Source organism: Herpailurus yagouaroundi, unplaced genomic scaffold, assembly GCF_014898765.1.
Source record: "Herpailurus yagouaroundi ecotype Mexico unplaced genomic scaffold, PumYag 192, whole genome shotgun sequence".
NCBI lineage: Eukaryota > Metazoa > Chordata > Mammalia > Carnivora > Felidae > Herpailurus > Herpailurus yagouaroundi.
In genome coordinates this window covers 2,387,376-2,408,460 of record NW_024412423.1, presented here as the reverse complement: position 1 = coordinate 2,408,460, position 21,085 = coordinate 2,387,376, and the positions used below count along the sequence as shown (strand labels likewise).

At 36.7% G+C, this 21,085-nt stretch overlaps 1 protein-coding gene across 3 annotated transcripts in view; it reads right to left on the bottom strand.

The window, feature by feature from the left end:
• Positions 1-21,085, bottom strand: part of YTHDC2 (YTH N6-methyladenosine RNA binding protein C2) — a 70,828-nt gene that overhangs the window by 23,589 nt on the left and 26,154 nt on the right. For all 3 annotated transcript variants that reach the window (XM_040444256.1, XM_040444255.1, XM_040444257.1), the window contains 12 exons: positions 18,493-18,619; positions 18,224-18,289; positions 13,338-13,516; positions 12,991-13,087; positions 12,824-12,911; positions 12,655-12,735; positions 10,621-10,703; positions 7,077-7,182; positions 5,507-5,626; positions 4,916-5,188; positions 1,603-1,729; positions 249-454 (listed from right to left, as the gene is read on the bottom strand). In XM_040444256.1, the coding sequence (XP_040300190.1) occupies positions 249-454; positions 1,603-1,729; positions 4,916-5,188; positions 5,507-5,626; positions 7,077-7,182; positions 10,621-10,703; positions 12,655-12,735; positions 12,824-12,911; positions 12,991-13,087; positions 13,338-13,516; positions 18,224-18,289; positions 18,493-18,619 (1,553 nt within the window). The remainder of the gene's footprint in view (positions 1-248; positions 455-1,602; positions 1,730-4,915; positions 5,189-5,506; positions 5,627-7,076; positions 7,183-10,620; positions 10,704-12,654; positions 12,736-12,823; positions 12,912-12,990; positions 13,088-13,337; positions 13,517-18,223; positions 18,290-18,492; positions 18,620-21,085) is intronic.

The following is a 21,085-nucleotide window of genomic DNA, read 5'->3' as shown; positions in this document are numbered from 1 at the left end:
TGAGGTGTATTAATACTCAAGCAAAAACTAAAGCACGTCCTTGTTCATACAGCTAGTAGTCCTCATTACCTAACACACTACCTCTTCCAACTCTAAGATTCCATCAAAAATTTGTTCCAATGTTGAATTAGACATAGGTAACTAATTTCTTAAAGCAGGCTGGTATTTGGAGCATTTTTGGTTGATCTTCAACTATGTAAATTAGATCAGTTTGACTTCAAGGCCTAAGAGCATTAAAAATGTTTTACCTTTTTATACTGAGGCTGACTGAGAACTGAAGTGGGATGAAACCGAACTTTTTTCTCCTTTGGCCCTGTCAGTAGTACATTCTCTCTGTCCACATGGACTACATTAGGATACATGCCTGCCACCAATGCAGCTTTAACGACAGCCCAGTTCTCGGAATTTGTGTTAACATCTCGAATATCACCACCGCCTCGTGCTCTAACAAAACCTAGAAGGAGGAAAAAAAACCACACCAACTTTTTCTATTGTGCAAAATATACTTTTAAACGTATGCATTTTTTACAAAAATTGTATAGCCCATGTAAGTTTAGGGATATTCAAATTCCAGAGCAATTAATAAAATCTCCTCTGGTAAGTTTAAGATACAGATTAAATATTCTAATAAAGTTTAGGTTTGTTCACTAGGGATGTGGGACTCTTTAAAAAAATACACACTCTTGCTATAAAGTTCTTCATAAGCTGCGATCAGAAATGTACTAAAATTTAAAAAAAGAAATGTACTAAAGTCACAGCTGAAAATTTTTTAAAAAATACACACTCTTGCTACAAAGTTCTTCATAAGCTTCTATGAGAAATGTACTAAAATTTAAAAAAAGAAATGTACTAAAGTCACAGCTGAACATCTAAACCACTCTTCTACCTGGTATTAATAACACTGTGGTTATGACAGACAAATTCTGGAGTGAAGTAAATATATTCTTGCTTGAATTTCCAAAGCCCTTCACATTTCCCGATATTTACAACAACTCGAAATCCTTTGGCTCGCTCCTTATATTATTTTAACACTTTAGCTAATCTACGAATCCTGGCTCTGGTAGTCTTTGGCTATTTTTTCAATGTACCATGCTACTCAAAAGGAAATTTAAAGATACAATTCTAAATTGACATAGCAATACTGACATTCTCTTTTTAAAAAAAAAAAAATTAAGTACCTTCAAGTGATTACTAGTTGTTTTATGTTCCACAAACATGAAGACCAGCATTCAGATCAACCTACTTACATTTTTTAACTTCTATTTCACAGACATAATGATCGTTTATTAATAGTGATAAAACTGAGCTACATTATCTACAATGATCTTTGCCAACAAATAGACTACAAATTGCTCACTGCCTACAGTATCAAAAGGTGTTCATAGATTTCTCAGCTACAGGCCTCCACAATATCATTTTTTAAATCAACAAACTCTGAGATCACATAGGAGTCTACAACACAGTTCATAAATACAAGATCTACAACAATGTGAAAAAATCATAAAAATAATGTAAAATGGCATCAGTTAACACTACAAATACTACGAGGTATAGGTAGGGTACTCTCAGTGGTCTAAATAGGTTCTCTGGGGAAAACATTACCTGATGCTCTAAGTTGACCAAGCAACTGAGTTCTCATACCAATGATTATTTCCATGGTAGCTTGCGAAAGAAAATTCTTTTCGCAAAAGGCTCGCTCCCACCCATCACTTCGTGCTTTCTGCCATGCCTACAAAAACATAATTATATAATGAGACACATTTACCAAACTCCTTAGTTAGGCAGCAAAGTAACTGAAAACCACTACATTAACCACTCAAGGTCAATTCTCCTTCTAATTATTTGATAAAATCTAGGACTTCATTTAAAAAAACAAAACTCAGGGCGCCTGGGTGACTCAGGTCAGTTATGCGTCCGTCTTCAGTTCAGGTTGTGATTTCACAGTTCGTGGGTTCGAGCCCCACATCAGGCTCTGTGCTGACAGCTTGGAGCCTGAAGCCTGCTTCAGATTCTGTGTCTCCCTCTCTCTCTGCCTCTCCCTGCCTTGTGCTCTCTCTCTCTCTCTCTCTCTCTCAAAATTAAATAAACATTTATAAATAAACAAACAAACAAAACTCAAAGATACAGAGAACAGATTGGTAGTTGCCAGAGGTGAGGGAGGAGAGGAAGTAAAATGGATGAAAGGAGTCAAAAGATACAAACTTCCAGTTACAAAATAAATTAAGTCCTGGGAAGGTAACTGTAGTACAGCATGGTAACTATAGTTAATAACACTGTATTGTATATTTGAAAGTTGATGAGAGATTTTTTTTGTCCACTTTTTTTTATTGAGGTATCCCTGACATTTAACATTATACTCATTTCCGGTATACAAAATAGTGATCCAATATCCATATATTAATGTGAAATTATCACCACAATAAATCTAGTTAACATACCAGAGAGTATATCTTAAAAGTTATCATCACAAACAGAAAAAAATTTGTAACTATATGCAATGATAGATGTTAACTAGACTTACTGTGGAGATCATTCTGCAATGCATACAATTACAGTATCAATGTGTTTTACACCTAAAACTAATATGTCAATGACGTCTCAATTTTTTTTATTAAAATTTTAAAATTAGGGGGCGCCTGGGTGGCTCAGTCAGTTGAGCGACTGACTTCAGCTCAGGTCATGATCTCGCAGTTTGTGAGTTCGAGCCCCGTGTCGGGCTCTGTGCTGACAGCTCAGAGCCTGGAGCCTGCCTCGGATTCTATGTCTCCCCCTCTCTCTACCCCTCCCCTGTGTCTCTACCCCTCACGCTCTGTGTCTCTCACTCAGTCTCTCAATAATAAATAGACATTAAAAAATTTTTTTTAATTTAAAAATAAAAAAATAAAATTTTAAAATCAAATATAAAAAATAAAATCTAAGACTTTATGATCAGATGAAATTTATCATTAATTTATACTCAAATGCTACGAAAGTCACTGAGTTTATAAAATCCCAATGAAAACTACGTATCCTTTAACTTAAATGACCAGCTGTGTAAACATATTTAACTTTTCATATGTGTTTGCTAATTTTCTTCCACTGAAGTGTGGGAGGTTTTTAACTAAGCCATTATAAACACCACTTATATTTAAGGATTCTGCCACTCCAGTCCTCCAAAAATAAGCTCTATATCAACCTCTTAATCTATCTTTGAATGGGAAGTGGGATTTCTAGAAACCATCTATATGCAGTATAGGAAAACTTCTCTTTGAAAATGACTTTTCTTGCTTTGGAATATAACTGAAAGACCAAAGCAGTAATTTATCCTTTCTGCTCTTGAAGGAGCTGGGAGAAAAGCAAAAAATACATAGGAATTCTACTCCAAATCTCCCTCTAATTATTATCTACTCAACTAATCTACTGTAAGACGTGGTATCTAATAGACTCAATAGCATTGCATTATCCATTGTTCAATAATGCTCACAAAATAGCTTGCCAGTGTTTTCTTTAAACTGTATATAGTGAAAAAATCAACTATGCCTGGAAAAGAGTCACTTCTGCATAAACAAAATGAAATTTTTTTTTATGTTTATTTTATTTTTGACAGAGAGAGAGAGAGACAGGGCATGGGCAGGGGAGGGGCAGACAGATAGGGAGACACAGGATCTGAAGCAGGCTCCAGGCTTTGAGCTGTTAGCACAGAGCCTGATGCAGGGCTCAAACTCACGAACAGTGAGATCAACCCTGAGCCGAAGTTGGCACTTAACCAAATGAGCCACCCAGGCGTCCCAACAAAATTAAATTTTTAAAAAATGTATAGTCATAGCCCACATTCAAGAGAATTTAAGGATGCCTTTTCAAGAAATAACATATTCTTCTCCACATACCTGAAATTCTAAATTAGATATCATTTCCTTTCCTCAGAATCCTATTTTCCTTATCTTTTCTTTCTTATTTATCATGTTCATCAATTTCTCACTACTGTTATCTTAAAAAGTTTTAAATGATATTTAGATTTTATTTTATAAAATTAAGTTCTTAGCATCGTGTCTTGAGCACACAAGAAAAAGACATACTCTAAAAAAAAAAAAAATCAACACAGAGATACTAAATTCAAGATAAGTTTCTTCCTCGGTTTGTTCTACATACTTTGGATAATATACATTATCTCTTTTTTTTTTTAAGTTTACTTATTTATTGTGAGAGAGGGGGAGAGGCAGAGAGAGAATCCCAAGCAGGCTCCACACAGTGTGGAGCCCAACGTAGGCTCAAACGCACGAATCATGAGATCATGACCTGAGCCAAAATCAAGAGTCAGACACTCAATCGACTAAGTCAACCAGGCACCCCATAATATACATTGCTTCTCAACCAAAATTTGAGAGCATTTCCTGCCCAAGATATGATTAAAAGGAACTTGGATATCGGGGCACCTGGGTGGAGCAGTCGGTTAAGCGTCCGACTTCAGCCAGGTCACGATCTCGCGGTCCATGAGTTCGAGCCCCGCGTCAGGCTCTGGGCTGATGGCTCAGAGCCTGGAGCCTGTTTCCGATTCTGTGTCTCCCTCTCTCTCTGCCCCTCCCCCGTTCATGCTCTGTCTCTCTGTCCCAAAAATAAATAAACGTTGAAAAAAAATTAAAAAAAAAAAAAGGAACTGGGATATTAAAAAATACATATAAGTAAATAAATATATACATACACATATTCCTACAGGGAGAAAACTGAGAAAATAAAAGAAAAAAAGGTAGAGAAAAACAGTGATAATTTTAACACAAGGACAGCAGGAATGTATGTTTCTGAGCTATTTATAAAATGTGACTTTATAAGGAAACCAAATTAATGGAATCCTAGCTCTTTTTTAATTTGTTACACTTGCCCCAGAAGTGTGTTCAACCAGCAACATGTTCAGAAATGAAATGACAACAACGACCAGTACCTGGAATGCTCTGAGAAGTGCCATGTGGTCACTGAAAGTTCCTGCAGTGAAGCGTTTCCTACAGAGCATAGCTGCGCGCTTTTGAGAGGCCTGGGTTGGCAGTACAAAAGGGTCTCGATAGGCCAGGGTGCAGGCAATTGTAAGGATGGGGTCCAGACACTTTAACACGACAGCACACAGGACCATTTTTCCAAGATGTGGTTCTACGGGCAGGTCAGCCAAATGATACCCAAGCTCAGTGAGATCTTCCCACGCGTCCATTGCATCTATTGTCTAAATAAAAGCACACAAAACAGAATCTAGCAGGACCAAAATGTTTCATGATGTTTAATCGAACCGCATACTTAAAAATCATAAAGAAATAAAAATGTAAATTTTCTTTTGCCACATCTTATAGAAAACATCATTTGCTTCATATATTTTATATAAAAAAGATCTACATCAACTGTTTTACTGTAATTACCATGAGAGTATTATTCAAAATACATGCTTCTTTCAGATAATCTTTTTAAGTACAAAAATCAGGCAAGATATATTCCCACTTTAAATTTCAAGTAAAATCAGTAAAGTGAAAACTATGAAGACACGAACCTTAAGCATGTGTACAGCATTTCTTACAATTAAAGCAGGTGGAGGTTCAGGAGCTTTCATTAGGAAATCGGCAATAGGACAATTAACTGGGGCTAACAGCTTAGTATGTAAACAAAGTTCCTGCAAATAAGAACAGCAAATAATGTTGAAATGCTGAAATTTATGGTGATTTTGTTTTTTAAAGAAATCATGGGAAACACAGTCCCCAAACCGACTAGTAGAGTCTCTGCTTAAAATGAACAGTAGAGGGAACCATGTCTTTCTATGAAAGACAGGCTCTAACCTTGCCCTAGGTGCTAGAACTTTAATATAATAAACACGCTCCATGACCTCCTATCAAGATTACCATTGCCCACACTGGCGATGTCTCCTCACACAGTTCTTATACATAACAGTAAGAGTTATTGTCCAGAAGTCTCTTTTTTTCCTTTACATTACATTCTAGAATCTTTTATCTGTTCAACAAAGTGCTTGCCAGGTGCTAGGGACTATGCAGCAAGTTGGGAGAAAAAGAAGATAGACAAGTGTCTGCCCTGGTGGATTTTTCATGGTGGGAAAAACAGAATAATGACACAATTAACTACTTAGTTACAATTTTTATAAATGCTGTGAAGGATACAGAGAACTAAAGAGGTAAAGGAAAACATTTAATCAAATTCAGGAAAGGGCAGGAGGAGGCCATGGGAAGTCAAAGACAACATCTCTGGGGAACCAGCACTTAAACTTGGATGTAACGACTGAGTAGGAGGTAATTATCAAAGAAACAAGAGGGAGGATTCTAGGGAGAGCAGAGCACACAGAGGAAGCCCCTAATACAGAAACAAGGTGTGCTTGAGAAATTCGAACTACTGGTATGAGCAGAGAGAGAAGGAAAGACAAGATGTCAAAATTAAAACTAGAGACACAGGAAGGGCAGATAATTTAGGCTCCTGTTAAGAGTTTTGTATTTTATCCTAAGACCATAAGGCATGGAAAAGTGGGAAGTTATCCAGGTACATGAATACCAAAAACATGATCCAGTATCTCTGGAAATGTTTAGAAACCAACATCCATCTCAGCACACCAGATAATCAAATTTATGTACTTCCGGTAGTTTTCCCTAGAAACTACAATGTCTGGCTGTTCTGTGAAGTGAGAAGACCTAAAGCAAAACAATAAAGGCCAGGAAATCTCAGCAGACTCCCTTCTAAACTACCATCGTAATCTCAGCATCTTAAACTGAGATTGTGGCATTATCTTTTGGACCTTAAATAATTTGTTTTCTAATCCTCAGTGAGAATGTGAAAGGTGAACACAATGTGGTCGTTAGACTTCTAAAATGTCGCATATAAAAAAAAGCATATTTATAAACTGTACCATAATTTAAATGCATTCAAGTAACTTTAAAATTTTAGAGGTTTATGGATTTTCTAGTATAGGAAAAAAATGTTAGGTACATAACCACCCTACATAATATACATTTTATAAGTTCGTTTTATGAGTTGATTATTTAAAGTCCAACTAGTAATGGTCCTTTCTCCTCTGTCACCCACAAAAATAGCCTCTAATTTAGAGTTTCGTAAATTCCTACCTGTAATGGCATTCTCAAAAGTTCTGGAGTCTGAAATTCCAACATATTCTGGAATCGGAGTCTGCTGAACAGCCGGAAACAAATTCCAGGTCTACATCTCCCTGCCCTTAAAAGTGAAATAAAAAATTGAGATTCAAACAAGAAATGAAGACTATATCAAGGAAACTATACAAGCAGTGTGCTAAGGAGACAGAGCAATGGACCAGGGTCAGGACATCTGAGTGCAAATCCCTACTATGATACTCCTCCCCTCTGAATCTTTCCAGAAGGCACTTTACCCATCTGGGATTCATTTACAAAAATTCATGAATGACACCTACCTGATAAGCCTTCTAAGGAAATGATTAAAAAAAATTTTTTTAGGTAAGATACATATGAGACTAAAAATAAAGAAAAAATACATGGTAATTTAAATTTCACCAGCTTTGTATATGTAAATGATGAATCACTGAATCCTACTGCTGAAACCAATATTGCACTGTATGTTAACTAACTAGAATTTAAATAAAAATTTGAAAAGAAAATAAATTTCATCAGCTTTACTGAACTGACACAAGCACTGTGTTCAGAGCTCAGTGCATATGCCGCTGTTTAGAATTGCACAAAGCAGGCATTAAACAGCTCCCAGGGAGTGGCATCCCCACCACCCTCCCCGTCACCGTACAGACTTGTATCATTTTCTGGGAAGCAGCAGAAAAATATCTCGAAGAAAAGCAGTCTCTTTTCATTTCACCCACAGTCATCATGTCCGCTAATGGCAAGGCTGAGTATGCTAAATGAGAGAGATACAGAAATATCCCTACCTTGGCAAAGCTCACAATCCAGACCCCCAAACATAAGTAACACACTGTTGTAGTTACAAAGTTACAAAAAATTAGACTCTGGACCACTGCTTCCTTCATCAGTACTTTCCTCACTATCAACCCATCCGCTTTCCCTCCTCTCCTGCCTCTTCTGAGATACCTCTGTCTTTTGCCAGTCCTTAAATGTTGATGTTCCTGTGAGGCTGGACCTCAGCCCTCTGCTCTCCTGCTCTACCCTCTCTCCCAAGGGGATCCTAATTATCCTCCTGACTTCAATTTCCATCCACTGAGATCTCTTCATCCTAACCGTACATTTACCCTTATGAAACCTTTTAGCCCCATTTAGGTTTTCCAGTCAAACTCAACACAACCAAAAGTTCATTCTTCTCCCCAACAGAACCACCATTCCCACTTTCCATGACGACGGCACCACCATCCACAAAATTTCTAAGACACCTGTATGACATCCTTGACTCCACAGTATTCCTTACCCCTTAGTATCTCCTGAATTATCTACTTTATTTCTCCACTATCACAATCCACACTACTGTCATCTCTCCCTTACTTTAAATGCAAATATTAATGAAAGAGCCTCCTACTGGGTCCTCCTACCATCAGTTTTGTCTGTACCAACTCATTCTTCAAAGAGCTAAAAGAATATGATCATTGAACCATCCTCTGGTTTATTAAGAAGACAGAAAACACAAAAGGGTCCTTAAGGACCTGTCCGCAACTTACCTCTTTCTGCTCTTTTCACCATTCTCCTCTAAACTAAACTCCACCCAAACAACTTTCTTGCTCACGCTTTTCTTTAGGCCTTTGCGTAAGCCTTGCCTCTGCTAGAAAAGCCTTCCCACAACATCTTTTTTTTTAACATTTATTTATTTTTGAGAGACAGAGAGCCACAACACCTCTTTATTCATATTTATCTCAGATTCTACCTTAACTCCTCTAGAAGCATAATCCAGTTGTAGCACAAATCACATAGTATTATCATTGCTTACTTTACTGGATTCCAAGAAGAACTACACCATTCCCCCCACCTCAAACTCTACTCATCAGGCTCTATTGATCATTGTATCCCTAACACTTGCACAGTGAAGGCTGTAAAAAAAAAAAAAATACCTGTTGAAACAGATGACAAGAAAAATTTTAACAATTTCTGATTTTCATCCCTAATAATATACTATTAACAGCCTATAAACCTAGCTCAGTGTATCAAGCCACACCTTGTCATAAGAAAACAACTGATACGGTAATAGCAACAAGCCCTCAAGAACATCCTATGAAAGTATAAAGCACAGAAATAATGCATCCACCATCTTCAGCATATGAGGCACATCTTTAAAGTCAGTATCTGATGTTGTTCTATCAGTTAAAATGAAAGAAAAAAATCAGTCAAATGATTATCGAAAAATACAATACTTTTTTTAATCTTTTTTTAAAAAGAAAAAGTAACACAAGCATGTTATTTATTTATTAAAATAAGTAACCAAACTACAAAGCAATAAAATGAAAATTAAATCTCCTTCAAGAGCCCCACAAACCCACCTTCTCGGAGTCAACAATTGTTTTTTTAATGTTTCTCTCAAACTTGACAATGCATTTGTGCCTAAATATATACTGGGGCGCCTGGGTGGCTCAGTCAGTTGAGCATCAGACTTCGGCTCAGATCATGATCTCACGGTTTGTGGGTTCGAGCCCTGTGTCGGGCTTTGTGCTGACAGCTCAGAGCCTGGAGCCTGATTCGGATCCTGTGTCTCCCTTTCTCTTTGCCCCTCCCCCACTCACACTCCATCTCTCTCACAAAAATAAACATTAAACTATATATACACATACATATATACATACACATATACATATTTAGCACAAGCAAATACTATTGGATGCATGTTCTACACCTTACTTTTTTCAATTAATAACATATTCTGAAAACCCATTCCACTATAAAAATACATACATCTACATCTTTCCTTTTAACACTTACCTAGTATACCATTGTGTGACTACAGCATAATTTATCTAACTACAATACTTCACTACTAATGGACACTACAATGTTCTCAGATTTTTCACTATTACAAACAATGCTGCAGAAAACATTCTTAAACACATCCCTGCACACAGTGCACAAGTATACTCAGGACAAATTATGAGAAGGTGAATCCAGTGGCAAAGGGTAGATCTGGATCGACAGTTTCAAACTGTCCTCTGAAGAAGTCACACCAATTTACACTCCCATCAGCAAACCATGAAAGCTTACTGGCCTATACTTTTGCCAACTCTGTTGTATGTACTGTTAAACATTTTCATCAATGAAAATCCAGTGATAAGCAAAAAATATTACCTCGCTAATTTACATTTCTTTTGGCATATATGAGGTGATATATGTGAGGTTCATGTATTGGTCTTCGTGAATTGATTTGGAAGGGGTTTTTTTGCAAAATACAGAAATTAGTCCTTTGTCCTATGTAGCAAATATTGAAGAGATTTTCCATTTAATTTTGTCTATTTTTCTTACATCTTCTGAGTACAGATTATACTAGGCAAAAAAATTTAAAATAAGCTGAATTCAACCTTTAAAAAAAAGTATATTTTAAAATGGATTGCTTTACAAAAATATAAAAATGAAGATTAACATGAAAATCTTAACATTTTATAGAAAGAATATATGTTAAATATGTAATACATACCAAAATGTTTCCATTTTATAGGCAATTGAGTGAATGAATGTACATTACCTGCCTTTTCGTTGTATGGCACTAGCTTTGGATATCCACACCATTTTTAACATTGTAACAAAATTCAGTGCATCAAAGGATTTCTGTAATTAAGTTTTCTTCATGTTAAAACTTTTATAAAAGGTGTTTAAGAAGAAACAGCAAGAAACATTATGAATATATTTTAACATGCCAAGTTTAATTTAAAGCCTCTTCGCCTGGGTGGCTCAGTCAGTTAAGCGTCCAACTTTAGCTCAGGTCATGATCTCGCAGTCTGTGAGTTCGAGCCCCGCCTCAGGGTCTGTGGCTGGCAGCTCAAAGCCTGGACCCTGCTTCAGATTCTGTGTCTCCCTCTCTCTCTCTGCCCCTCCCCTGCTGAGCGCGTGCTCGCTCTCCGTCTCTCTCACTCTCAGAAATAAATAGGGGTGCCTGGGTGGCTCAGTCAGTTAAGCGACCCGACTTTGGCTCAGGTCATGATCTCCCGGTTCATGGGTTCCAGCCCCATGTCAGGCTCTGTGCTGACAACTCAGAGCCTGGAGCCTATTTTGGATTCTGTGTCTCCCTCTCTCCCTGCCCCTTCCCTGCTTGTGCTCTGTCTCTCAAAAATAAACACTAAAAAAAAAAAAAAAAAAAAAAAAAATTTTAAAAAGAACCATTATTCCCTCCATACATCCTCAAAGATTCTAAAGCAAAAATTCACTATAGAGAAATACTTTAAAAGAGTGGATTCCTAACTAGAATATATACTTAATCATTCAGTGACTTACACTTTCCCTTTCATAGGATAACTATATAGAGCAATTACAAATGCATTCTCATAATAGTTTAATTATAGGATCTTTAGAAAAAATAATACCAATATAGTTTTTAATAAAATGTCACATTTGTCAATTTTGTATGTAAAATAACTTCTGACACTATCATCATATTCTTAACTATGGTTTACTTGATAAATGATACCTATAGGAATTAATTTCTAAATTATTCAAAATTCACTTGTTCAGCTTTAGCTAATTTCAGGGCAATAAAATCTGAATTTTTGTGGACTCACCATTCAGACTTTTAAAGATAATATTCATCATTATCCTCTTATAAAAAAACAAAATGTATTATCCCTTCTTTACAGTATCCAACTATAATGAAATGTCCAAATTTTATAATAAAATCTTGTGTTCTATAAGATATTCCTTAAAATTACTTTGAAAACATTATAAAGCAATTAATAAATTTTTTTCACATTAAAACATGATCATTTATATCCACTAGAACAGAGATCATTTGCTTTCCCCAACATAGATAGTATCTTTCCTTGAAAATCAACCACCTCTCACTTTCAACTCTTTCAGTAAAAGGACCTACCAAAGTTAAGGCCATTTAGAACTGCTGAGTATTCTAATGCTAAAGAAAATAAATGCTGTCTTTTATTTCTACCGGGTTGGCAGTAAATATTTTAGCCTTTGTAGAGAGTCTCTGTTGCAACTAATTCAAATCTGCCATCTGCACTGTGAAAGCAGCCATAGTCAATAGGCAGAAGAGTGAACATGGCAGTGTTCTGACGGAATTTATTTTGATAAAAGCAGGTAATGGACCCATGTGTCCACTATCATTTGCTGAACTTTAGTTTTGTCTGCTTCCTCTGAGTATGGTTCTCTCAAACTAAATATCTTTTGAGTATCTGCTACATGTGGAGCACCGGAGATTAAACATTGAACAGGAGGGACATGGTCCATGCCCACATGTAGAAGGAAAGCATACAAAATATGTAATCAAATTCCCACACTGTGACAAAATTTTCAGTGTAGCTAGCCAACCCTTTACTTTCTTCCTAATATTTAATCAGCAGAAGCTCATTTTTTTAATATAATTTGTTACACTAACTGGATCTTATATTCTGAACTGTTTAAAATATTCACTTCAGAGAAATCAACGACTACTATGGTAAATTCAGGCAGAACCAGAGATTTTCCCACTAAAGTGAATTCTGCTTATAAAAGCATTTGTTGGAATGTAACTTAATCTTCTTCATTTAAATAAAATACAATTCCTCCAACCTACCTCTTTCACCTTACCAGAATCAATAACAAAGACAACATCATTGACTGTGATGCTGGTTTCAGCAATATTGGTGGAAAGGATCTGCAAAATGGAATGTTGTGTTACAGTTAATACGAAAACAGGACCAATGACTAATAAAATGGACAAAAGAAGATTTTATAAAGCTTACAATTTTTCGAACACCAGCAGGCGGGTTTTTCAATACCTTCTTTTGATCAGATGTTTGCATATTTGAATGAAGCATAAAGACTTGATATCTGTTGACAATGAAAGGGAAAATACACTATGGTACCTATCTGTTACTTAAAGCAGCAAATATAAAGCTTTAGCTTTTACCTGTGTGTGTTATCAGCAAACCGCTTGTCATCAAACAGGATACGATCCCGCAGTCCAACAATTTCATCATATCCAGGCAGGAAAATTAATATTGCTCCTTGGAGAAGAATAATGTTTTTAACAGTAAACCTCTGGTTTTACAAACCAGAACCAATCAACAGAACCATCTATAATGAACTCTATCACGTGTTTTTATGTACCAATAAACTGTGACACTTATGATGTTTAAGAGATTATTTATGCAATACTGCCAATGGAATTACACAAAAATCTGTACACACAACATATTAATTTTGAAATCGAAGTATACACTGTTGTTCCAGTTATTTTAGACAGTAGTTATTTACCAGCATCACAACCATGGCAGATATTGTATAGAAGGTGCATGATCAAATCCAAGTCTACTTTTTCATCATCAAAACTGTGATGATAAGCTTTCAGGAGCTCTCTGTCTTCTGCACTGAGTTCACTCCCATTTGTGTGTACCAGAGAACTTTCATCTAGATTTCCAAATTCCAGTGAAGCACTAGGAAAAAAAAGACAGAAACAACAACAACAAAAAAAACCCACAAACTCAATTTTCATCAAAAAAGAGTAATCCTTTAAGGCCAACAATTCCCATGATATCCTTCTTCAAATTTTAAATACACCCTAAAGAGGGTAAGTGATACTTAATGTCCCAGCTACAATTCATGTTTTGGTTTACAGTACATTATCCAAAGTAAAATTTGTCAGTAAGTGATTTTTGAAAACACAATCTGAAGACATTTCTCCAAAGACAATATACGAACGGCCAATAAACACACTGAAAAGATGTTCAACATCATTAGTCATCAGAGAAATGAAAATCAAAACCACAATGAATACCACTTCACACTCACTAGGAGGACTACAATAAAAAAAAGACAAGAAAGTAAGTGTGGAGAGAGGGTGTGGAGAAACTGTAACCATCATACATTGCTGGTGAGAGCATAAAATGGTGAAGCCACTTTGAAAAAGAATATGGCGGTTCCTCAAAATGTTAAACACAGTGTGACCACACGTCCCAGCAATTCCACTTCCACTGCTAGGTATATAAACAAGGGAAATGAAAATACATGTCCATATAAATATGTGTACACAAATGTTCATACCAGAATTATTGGTAAGAGTCAAAAAGTGGAAACCCAAATGTTCATCAATTGATGAATGGTTAAACAAATCGTGATGTATCCACAGAGTAGGTTATTAGTCAGAAAAAGAACACCTGCTACAACATGGATGAACCTTGGAACACATTATGCTAATGAAAGAAGCCAATCACAAAAAGACCAAGTATGATACCATTCCACTTAGATTAAGTGTACAGAATAGACAAACCTACAGAAACAGAAAGTACACTAGGTGTCGAGAGCTGGAAGAGTTGCGTTTTTTGGGGGGAGATGGGTAATGAAAACGTTCTCAAAATTGATTGTGGTAATGACTGTGTAACATGGGTGAACTAACTCATGTGGTATGTAAACTTTACCATAATAAAACTTAAAAGACACAAATTTTCAATCATCATTTATACTTCAACAGGTTGTTCACTCTTATAAACAATACTCTGAAGAAAAGTCTATGTTAAAAAAACAAACAAACCACAATTCTACAGGTACCAGCTTAACATGACTGCTAACTTGGTAATTCTATTCTAAAAGCAGATTGATTTCACTACTTTCCAAAAGCCCAGAATCAGCATAAATTAAATAATTGCTTGCTTCTTCATCCTCTATATAAAACTATAAACTACTGCCACCACTAGTGACTAGCAATAAGATTTCTAGGAAGTTCAGTTCAGCCCATTTCTCTTAAAGAGCTTAGCAGAAAATGAAGCCTGATCTCAATAGGGAAAATATTAAACTTAAAATTGTAGTATTTTAAATTTAAGATCCTTTTTCAAATACTCCAAGTTTTTTGGTTTTTTACTTCTTAACAGGTAAATGAGGAGAGGAGTATGTTCTTTGTTTAAAGCTCTAACTTCAAGGGAGCCTGGTTGGCTCGGTCAGTTGAACACCCAACTCTTGATTCAGTTCGGGTCATGATGTCATGGTCGTGGGATGGAGCCCCATGTCGGGCTACATACTGGGTGTGGAACCTGCTTGAGATGCTCTCTCTCTTTCCCTTTGCCCCTCTCCACTAGCACTCTCAAAAAAACCCCACTAACTTTACATATCAATTATCAATAATCCAACACACGTTTTATTAATAAATTGCATTTTAAATGTTTAAAATTGGTGATTGATAATGTCATGATCTGCGGACTAAAAAGAAAGCCCAGGTAGCCAGGATAATTAGAATATTATCCAGATAACTCCTGTACTTGGTAATATATAGTGTGTACTGAGATACTTCCTAGCACCCTAAGAAGCATTCAAAGTGAAGCATTCAAAGTATTAGCACTAAAAGGACTGCAAGTTCTGGGTGCTATTAACTGAAATGACAACAAACCCTGCCATTGCTAAGAACTTTGTCACTCTAAACGTCATTAGCATTTAATTGAAATTAAAACGAAAAGACTAATTTCATACTTCAAACATACTTCATCTAATACCTGAGACTATATCTATAGAATTAAATACAAAAACCCAACTCATATAAAACATTTATATGTTCTTCAATAAAAGATGTTTTGATATATTTTAACTTCAAATTCCATTTTTTTCACTTTTGATTCTTATAGGTTGAAGACCGATAGATGCTATCCACGTATTACTAAACATGTTTTATTCAGGTACCTTTTCCTTTAATAAAATATCTTTCTCTTTTCTTAAGAGATCTAATCTAAAATCTACACAATCTGGGGGCGCCTGGGTAGCTCAGTTGGTTAAGCGTCTGACTTCGGCTCAGGTTGTGATCTCGCAGTCCGTGAGTTCGAGCCCCGCGTCAGGCTCTGTGCTGACAGCTCAGAGCCTGGAGCCTGTTTCAGATTCTGTGTCTCCCTGTCTCTTTGACCCTCCCCAGTTCATGCGCTGTCTCAGTCTCTGTCTCAAAAATAAACATTAAAATCTACACAATCTGACCTAAATTTACCTAAAACTTTTAATTACCAAAATGAAGGCTTTGTTTCATAGGACTGTGAAAAGTATTGTCTGATTCTTCTTTTTTAAATCAAAGTAGAATCAGTTAAGGAGGATCAGTAGCACAGGAGGTAGACTGCAGTAATAGGATTAATTAGGTAGCCCCCATGAAGGTAAGATTTAAACAAAGATATGTGTTCTGTTCCTGTTTTATAACACATTGTTTCTCTTTCATGAATATTTTCTATTAGTTTTTGAAGTCTTCTGGTCACTAATGCTTAGTCCCATCCAAGTTCCAGGTTTTTTGGTTGCTATTGTTGTCTGTTGGATTGTGGGTGCTTTTTCCCCTCAAAGATTTCCAGTGATCATCCCCAACATTTTGTTCATCTTTAAAGACAATGAAAAGGGGCGCCTGGGTGGCGCAGTCGGTTGAGCGTCCGACTTCAGCCAGGTCACGATCTCGCGGTCCGTGAGTTCGAGCCCCGCGTCGGGCTCTGGGCTGATGGCTCAGAGCCTGGAGCCTGTTTCCGATTCTGTGTCTCCCTCTCTCTCTCTGCCCCTCCCCTGTTCATGCTCTGTCTCTCTCTGTCCCAAAAATAAACGTTGAAAAAAAAAAAAAAAAATTTAAAAAAAAAAAAAATAAATAAAATAAAGACAATGAAAAAAAAAAAAAAAAAAAACTCCATCTGCACAGGTGACAATTGCTGAGCTATCTAGTTTAAAGACGGTTATTTCACTGAAGGAATACCCAACCTTCTATAATTCTAATTCTTTTCCCTCGGCTTCGTCTGTTTTCCCAGGAAAGAATTCTCAAGTTTTCTGCTAAAGAACATACGCTTCAAACAGGAAAAGGCAACAGGACAGCAGTGGAAGGGAGTGGATGGTACCTCAACTTTCAGTCTTTAGACTTTTCTGTTTGATGCCTCACTCCTACTCTCCCACTGTGCCTGGTACCTCCAAGTCCAACATGTCCGTGGCTTTATTTTTTAATATACTTCCCACTTCCTGCAAAGGTGGGGAAGTGGTATCACCTGGTGGAGGGGAGAAGGGAATCTGGAATTCTAAATGTTCCTCATAGAGAATTTCAATCAATTCTGGGATTTTGGGGGGGGTTTTGTTGTTGTGGTTTTTTGTTTTTGTTTTGTTTTTGGCCTTTTCTTTCACTGTTATTCAGAAGTAGTTAAGTGAGGGGCGCCTGGGTGGCTCAGTCAGTTGAGTGTCCGACTTCAGCCCAGGTCATGATCTCACGGTTGACAAGTTTGAGTTCCGCGTCGACCTCTGTGCTAACAGCTCAGAGCCTGGAGGCTGCTTCAGATCTGTGTCTCCCTCTCTCTCTGCCCCTCCCTACTCACGCTCTGTCTCTCTCTCAAAAATAAACATTAAAAAAAAAAAAAAAGATTCATTTAAAAAAAAAGAATTAGTTAAGTGAGCCTCTAAGAAGCTAAAATGAATCTGTTTCTCACTGGCACTTCCCTCTGTGGGCACTCAGGTTTCAGTTTTCTCAGCTCTGCCACATCAACCAGCACCGATCCACTAGCCTTCTAGTACCCAAAAATTTACTAATTTCTTCAATCAGTTGCTATGACCTCTTCAATCTCTTTCACTTTATTAGCTTGAACATTCCTTCTGTACCATTTCAACGAGGTTTTGTGAAAATGCAGATAAATCACATGTGTTCTAGCTACCATGTTTAACTGGAAATCCTTCTGTTTTTCAAAATAAAATAAATTATTACAGCATAGTGGATCTTACCGGCACCCTACAAAAATTTTTTTTTTCCTTAGAATTCCTTAGAATTCAAAAACCAACAGCAAGAAAAAAAAAAGCAAAAAAAAAAAACAAAACACAAAAGAAAATCTCTGAATAAGAGACTATAGCCTACAGCATCATACCGATTTTCACAGCTAAGCTTTTAAAAAAGAAGTTAGGGGGCACCTGGGTGGCTCAGTCAGTTGAGCGTCCGACTTCAGCTCAGGTCCTGGTCTTGCGGTTTGTGAGTTCAAGCCCCACGTCGGGCTCTGTGCTAACAAACAGCTCAGAGCCTGGAGCCTGCTTCGGATTCTGTATCTCTCTCTCTCTCCCCCTCCCCTGCTCATGCTCTGCCTCTGTCTCTCAAAATGAAGAAATGTTAAAAAAAAAATTTTTTTTAAATAAAAAAGAAGTTAGGGTTAATTAAGCACAGAATAAAGTTTTACCTGTAAGATTCCAGAAGATCCACAATTTCAGTCTGTCCAAAGTGTTTAGCCCAATCTAAAGCCATCCTGCCAAAATTCAAAGATATCAAACTATTAGAAAAATGATGTTTTCAAAATTATAAAACTAGTCACATTACTCATTCACCCATTAGAGATATTCCAGCAATTATTATAGAACAGCTTTTAACATAAAGACAAACGTAAGAAATCAAAGACAGTATGTGTAGCTGGACCAAGACATACAAAGAACGGATGCAGTTTACAATTACCAGCCATTTGACGCTTTACTGTGCACGTTGGCTCCCATGCTAATTAACTGCTCTACTTGACTTGAAAAACCTCGTCCAGCAGCAACCATCAGAGCTGTTGCACTGGTTTCGCTATGCCTATAATCAACTAAAAACAGGAAAAGATAAATATAGGTTACATTTCCAAATTTTTTAAATCGTTTTAATTTTTTTTAAGTTAAATAAAAGAAATAAATGACTGTCAGGAGAATTCACTTGGGACTTTGCGCCTTAACCCACTACATGGTAACAGTATTACATAACCTTAACTCAGATCATCCAAGGAGATGTCATTCATATGCTTTTAATATAAACACAATGGAGGAGGGGCGCCTGGGTGGCTCAGTCAGTTGAGCATCCAACTTTTGACTTCAGCTCAGGTCATGATCCCAGGGTCACAGGATTGAGCCCCACGTCAGGCTCCATGCTGAGTGCTGAGCCTGCTTGGGATTCTCTCTCCCTTGCCCTCTGTCCCTCTCCCCCACTCACACTCTCTCTAAAAAAAATAATAATAATAATAAATAAATAAATAAACAAATAAATAAATAAAAATAAATGATGGAATAGGGACAATCATTTGGAAGGCAAGAGAAGGAAAGATAGTTGTTAAGCTGTCTTAAGTTCACCATGATAATTAAAACAGAAGAGGGAAACTAGTAACTTGCAGAACCCTTATAATTTTCCTAAGTCTTAATCATCAGATGACAAAATACAAAGAATTAAAAAGTTAATGTTCATCAGCAACTGGTAATGAATGCTTAAAAGTGCAAATGCAAAGTTCAAGACCATTTTTTGTTGTTCTTTCGTTTTGTTTTCATTCCACCATTCCAGGCTGTTACTTACTGAGATGTTTAATGGAAATAAAGCATTGGCAGAAAGTTTACAAACGATAAAATCCCTCCATGAGAAAAACAAAGGTCTATTGAGTTTAAGTTCTTTCCTAGAATATATGTCTCAAGGAATGCAATATATTAAAATTGCTTAGCACCAGTTTGCTTAAATTATAAAACTGGAAATTTCAAAAATAAAGAACCACTGGGGGGGGGGGGGGGAACCTCTGCAGTAAAATTTAAGATAATTACAAATGGAAAATTTTAGATACCCAATTATTCTCATTGTTTAATAATACTCTACAACATGGTAACCATTAATACAAATCAATGGTTCTTAAGATGGGGAGGAGGACTCAGAAGAGAATTACCTCAAGCTTCTTATTTCTAAAAGCACAGATAGCCATGATTTACTCTAGATTCAGAGTCGGTAAGTCTGGGATGGCCAGGCACACGCATTTTTAAAAAGGTCTGAAAAGATTATGACCTATACTCACTGTAAGAGAATTACAGCTTCAACTGAATAGTCATTTGATAGCCCTGGAGAACAGAACCAAAATGTGTATATTTTTGAGCAGCAGGTACGAATAAGTATGTATTTTCAGCAGCAGGGTATTAATAAGTATCCAACAATTCCTTAGTACTCCTCTCTTCAAGAGGCAGAGCTAGACTACGTAACTCACTCTAAAAGGTACCTACAGCTTCCTGCTTGCTTTTTCTCCTTCTCTTTTGATCACTCACTCTGAAAGAAGCCAGCTGTCACATCCTAGGAAGAATAAGACAGCCAGCCCTATGAAGAGATCCACATGGCAACGAACTGAAGCCTTATGCCAAAAGCAGAGATGACTGGAGGCCTCTTGCCAAAAGCCACGTCAGTGAGCCTCCTCGGAACCAGATGCTCCAGTTCCAGTGAAACCTTCAGATGACCAAACCCCTAACAACAGCTTCACTACTGTTCTATGAGTCACTAGGAGCCAAAACCACTCAGTTTTGCCACTCTCAGATTCTTGATTCTCAGAAGCAGTGTGAGATAATAAAAGTTTCAGGTTGCTAAGTTTAGGAATGATTTGTCATGCAGCAATAGGTAACTAGGACAATAAGCATGACAAAGAATGCCTGCATCTTACTAATTACCAACTGCTTCCACAGGATCACATGGAGAAACTGACAACATTAAAAAGAAACCTATGAAGCCCAGGGTCTCCTGGATTACATGAAGTATTTTCAACTCTGGTGCCAATTAAGGATTGAGATTTTAGAAGAAAAATAAAAAGACAGGAAGTCAATAACTGTTCAAAGAATTACTACAACATTTTAGTTTGCTTCACACAGCTTAAAATACTAGCATAGCGCACTCTAGAAAATGTCCAGTGACACTTTTATAAAGATGCAGGACCTGGATGGGATGCATAGGATGATGACATCCAAGTAATAGTATACACTAAAGAAGTATCTAGGACGAAGGTCAAGAATAATACATTAATGCTTCATAAATATTTTAAGGCAACTTGCCTCAGAGTTCAAATTTTCCTAACTTTCAGGTAAGATGGCAAGGCATTTCTCTTTTGGAGAAAAAAAGACTGCCAGAAAACTGGAGATGAACAAATGTTCACATTTCCAAATACAAAAAGTTACTTTTCAAAATACAGATTATTTTTTTAATGACTGATAAACTGGAAAAAAAAAAGTAGATCAAACTAAATTTACAAAGATCTTCATTTCCTTCTTAAGAGGTCTGTTAGATT